The 4,684-nt window shown below is 34.9% G+C and overlaps 1 protein-coding gene across 1 annotated transcript; it reads right to left on the minus strand.

Moving 5' to 3' along the window:
- Window positions 1–369: 369 nt before the first annotated feature.
- LOC109206995 (ABC transporter G family member 1) lies at window positions 370–3,906 on the minus strand. The gene is made up of 2 exons (XM_019369873.1): window positions 2,813–3,906; window positions 370–2,205 (listed from the first exon to the last, which is right to left on the minus strand). Exons 1-2 carry the CDS (start codon window positions 3,554–3,556, stop codon window positions 697–699), a joined length of 2,253 nt encoding a protein of 750 aa, XP_019225418.1. The 5' UTR covers window positions 3,557–3,906; the 3' UTR covers window positions 370–696.
- Between the last annotated feature and the right edge of the window lie 778 nt (window positions 3,907–4,684).

The raw sequence follows: 4,684 nt of genomic DNA on the forward strand, positions 1-4,684 counted from the left end.
TATATATAGAGAGAGAGAGAGAGAAGCAAATTTAATTTTATTGAACATGTTTATGAATATACATGTTTATTGAACAATTTCAAGATTCAGCTTTGTTGTAAAATAATATTGTAAAGCTCACGTGAGAGAATGCTAACATATTTGGCACCTCGACAGGTTATATTATTTAATATTAATGGGAAAAAAACCAATATATAAGCTTTGTTTATTGTCTAAATTTGTTAACCATAACTTTAACATTATTTAATTATTTACTTTATTTATTTTACAAATTTTACGTTTGGTGACCTACATATGGGCATGGCTGCAATACATTTACTTCAAGCAACTTCTTAAATTCCAATAATTCCAACTGCTTTGCACCTAACTCAACTTTGAAATAATAATCATTTACTCGATCAAACTGTCAAAAAAAAAATACATTTATTCTATTACAACCAAAAAAGTACCTTAAAGTGAAAAAGAAAATCTAGAAGAACACATTTTTTTATAAATTTAAAAAAAAAAAAAAAGACAAATATCCCGCCGAAGAGGGACTTCATTGTTTACAATTCAAACACAACCCTTACACAAGAGGAGGTTGCTCAGATGGTCAGCACTCCGCACCTGCAATCCCAAGATAGATCCAGTGGATGTTCGTGCTCGTACTCATACTCTATTCAAATTCTAGATTCACTTCTGACCCCGAGTACGACATTACCTTCTCTTGTTCTTACTTCCAAGCAACAAACTAAAGTAAAACAAAACCCTAAAGAAAAATCCCCATGCAATAGTAATCCACAAACAACCCCACATACTTAACTCAGTAATCCCTTGTTGAACCAATATATCAGCTCCAGTAGTAACACAAGTAGAACCAGTAATCTTGACATTCAATGTATTACTCATTGTACTCAACAACTTCTCTTTCAATTCAATTGGCACTGATCCAAGTGGAGAATTATCAAACATTTGAATTCCCTTAACAAAACATTTTGTTGGATCATCAAATTCATTTTGTAACACAGCTTCATATGGATATTTCACTAAGGAAAGATAGTGAAACCATATCCAATAAGGTGGGATACGATCGCGATTCATGAAAAATCCAGAGAAGAGCAAGAAATATGCAAGAATTGCCACAACAATTGTATAACCTAGCATAACACTAGGTACAACTCCAGATAAGAATGTGACAAATGAATTTCCAGCCCAAAATGAAGCCAAGATTATCCCAAAATAGAACATGAAACCAGAAAATCCACCATCAAGCCCAACTGCCCAAAATGTTATAGCAGCAAATGCAAATGATAGGAAAATCAATGCTGGTAAAGAAACCAAAGCATGAGAAAGACAATATGAAGATCTCCTATATGCATTATAAGCTGTTTCCCTCATAAAAATATACCTTTCTTGTAGAAAAACAGGCAATGCATCAGCACAAGTATAGAAAGTTGTTGACATTGCAAATGCAAAAAAACCAAGTCTTTCTTGAACACCTTTAGGTGAATTGTCAAGTTGCCAAAACATAGTAGCTAAGATGAACCCCGTGACAACGATTGCACCTAAACGAATGCCAAATAACTCGGGCACCCTCCACGAATTAGTAAACGATCTCTTGGACAACGTTACCATTTCGATCCAAAAGGGATTCGCGTATGTAGGAACCATTGATGCAGGGGAAGTATGATCACTTGTTGTTCCTGAAACCAATTTCCCTCTTGAAATGCTAGCACTTATTGCTTCCTTTAATGATAATCCATGTGTTGGTGTTACTATTTCACAATTTTGATTGCTCTGCCTTTTGGTATTTTGCCATGTTTTATTGAATTCGACTAAACTCTTTGTCCCTCCTGGGGATCCTTCTAGCTCGCGAATTAAATCTAGGGCAAACTCTGTCCGATTTTCATTATCTGGTATCGGATGACCAAAATCAGCAAAGAAATGTGGAAGATTCATAGGGGATCCGCTATAAACGGTTTTTCCACGGGACAAGAAAAGCATACGATCCAATAAACCAAGAATTCTATAACTTGGTTGATGAATTGACATGATTACAATACTTCCACTTTGAGCAATTCTTTGAAGAACTTTCACTACCATGTATGCACTAGTAGAATCAAGCCCTGAAGTTGGTTCGTCGAGAAATAAGATGATGGGGTCATGAATAATATCAATTCCTATGGAAACTCGTCTTCGTTCGCCCCCTGACACTCCACGGTGACCCTGTTAGAAATACAATCAGACCTCCATAACAACCATTCTCTATAACAATATTTTAGTATAATGGTCAAGTTTAATTTGAAATCGATCTTTAATGTTATAATATATTATATACTCTAGATAACAACATTTCGCTATAGTGTTCTAATATAGCACCTATATATAAGATAGCCAAGTGTATTATATTGTAAGAGTGGAATTTATCATTATATTATCAATATGCATGTCTATTTTTCCCTTTCATACTCTATGTGCCTCAAGAGAAACAAAAGATTGGATAATCCAATCAAATAATATTAGAACTATGGTCGAGAAAAAGTAACAATATCCACTCGAATATCACAGTGGAAGTGTGTTGAATTGAGAATAGACAGTAAACATCTTTAACGCAGACGTTTTATTGTCACACAATAGCTAACCATAGCGATGCAAAGAGCTTTACTTAGAGAAATAGAAGGAACATGTGAGTCTAGTGTATTATTTTGTACGAGTGGAATTTATCATACCTATTAGACGTTTACTGATTCTATTCTTCTGAATATGCTTTATATTTATCAAGCTCGTAAACTTGCAATTGTGCTTTAAAATATATTATGAAAAGCTTACGTACCTCATCGCCTATGATAGTTTTTGCAGCATTTCGTAACCCTAATTGATCAATCAAAGCTTGTACTCTCATTTTCTTCTTTGATTTGGACAGAGTACGAGGAAGTCTGAATTCAGCAGCAAACATTAATGTTTCTTCAACTGTTAACATTGGATACAAAAGATCATCTTGCATGACGTATGCTGAAATTACTTTCAACAATCTTGAATCCAGTGGCTCTCCATTTAACGTTATAGTTCCTTTCAAACTTTCTTTTGCAATCCGATTAGCCAACCCGTCGATGAGGGTTGATTTTCCCGAGCCCGACGCGCCTAGAACGGCGACGATTTCTCCGTCACGCGCCTCGCCGGAGATGTTGTCGAGGAGCACTTTTGTTCTGGTGAACAAGTTTTCTCCGGCTACCGGATCTCCTGTGGCTGCGGCAGTTCCGGCTACGGGTCGCCGGAAGAACGTCGGAAAAGTCATTTTCCGGGGAACTTTTACGCTGTATGTGAGATTATTGAAGGAGAGTACAAATGGAAGAGAGTTTTGTTGAATGCCTGGATCACTCATATCAAGAACTTGATGTACCGGAGTTTCGTCGCCGGTGACTTCCTTTCTGACATCTCCCACGCGCTTCAATAACTGACCAAGGGTCGGTGAACTGTACGCGCTGGCCTGTGACATTTCCATGGGTTGTACTCTTTGATCATAAAATTGTACACTTTCTTCCCCTTGTAATGTATTCTCCGCTACTATCCGTGACATTTGTTATTAACTCTGACAGTGTAAAGAAATTTTATCGAAAACCTTGATTAAAATATTTAATTCCGTCACTGAAATGCTCAGTTGAATTCTTAACCTTTATAGGAAGACGGGTTATTCAATAATTTGTGGATTTTTTTTGGTAAGACAAAGAATTTGAGAGCAATGAAATGAAAAGGGAAGAATTTTGTGGGAAGTTATAATGAAAATGTGAATGATATATAGTTTTTGAGACTAATGTTATGTAGTAGATTGAAAGTAGGTAAGCAGTTTGTGTATGAAAGAGAGACTGAATGGATTGTCTAAAACAATTTCAAACTTTTGTATTTCTCTTCAAGAAAAGCAAAAGAAGCTGGCCTACTGCCTGTTCTATGATGTGTTACTATATATAGAGATTTTGATTTATGATTTTGACATCTAATTAATTTAATGTTCATATTCTATATTAATGTTCATATATCTAATTAATATGTATATATGTATATTTCATTTGAATCATTTTTCAGTCATGGGGGTGAGTGGGCTTCGTAAAAACTTACTGCAATTGGTGTTCAATGAATGCAAGATATGATTAAGTGATATGTAGTCTCGCTTTAATTTTTAACTACTAATATTAAATTATTTTGTTTGGTGTAAGTACCGTAAAAGGATAAATATTTATTGTTTTGGAGGAAGAGATTAATATAACTATCACTATCTTACAATCTTGATATAAAATCAATGCATATTAAAGTTTTGGGAGGCGGGTTAGGGTTTAATTAAAGGATCCTCATTAAAATTTGTCAAAAAGATTGTTAATATGATTTCCTAAAATTTGCTAAATAAAGAAAAAATATGTGTATAATAGAATATGATCATGCATGGTATATAATTAATTCATATCATAGTTGGGGGGTTTTTTTTGGGGATGTGTGTGTGTGTGTGTAATGTTTAAGAGGAAGATATTCTAAAAATGATGTTAAAACGAGGCTTACTATAAGAATATTGAATTAATTAAATTGTGGTGAGAGCGGAGTTGAGATAGGTAGTGAGGTGACCTAAATCTCCTAATCCTTTTTATCTACACGTTTGGCTTTGTTGGTATGGGCGTTGGGGGTTGGGGTGCATAGCGGCGATCCAAATTCAATATAT

The sequence above is a fragment of the Nicotiana attenuata genome, unplaced genomic scaffold (genome assembly GCF_001879085.1).
Source record: "Nicotiana attenuata strain UT unplaced genomic scaffold, NIATTr2, whole genome shotgun sequence".
Lineage (NCBI taxonomy): Eukaryota > Viridiplantae > Streptophyta > Magnoliopsida > Solanales > Solanaceae > Nicotiana > Nicotiana attenuata.

Coding starts and splice junctions, on each gene's coding strand:
- LOC109206995 (XM_019369873.1), bottom strand. CDS start 3,556: ATGTCACGGATAGTAGCGGAGAATACATTACAAGGGGAAGAAAGTGTA. Junction 2,206..2,812: donor AAACTATCATAGGCGATGAG/GTACGTAAGCTT, acceptor TATTTCTAACAG/GGTCACCGTGGAGTGTCAGG.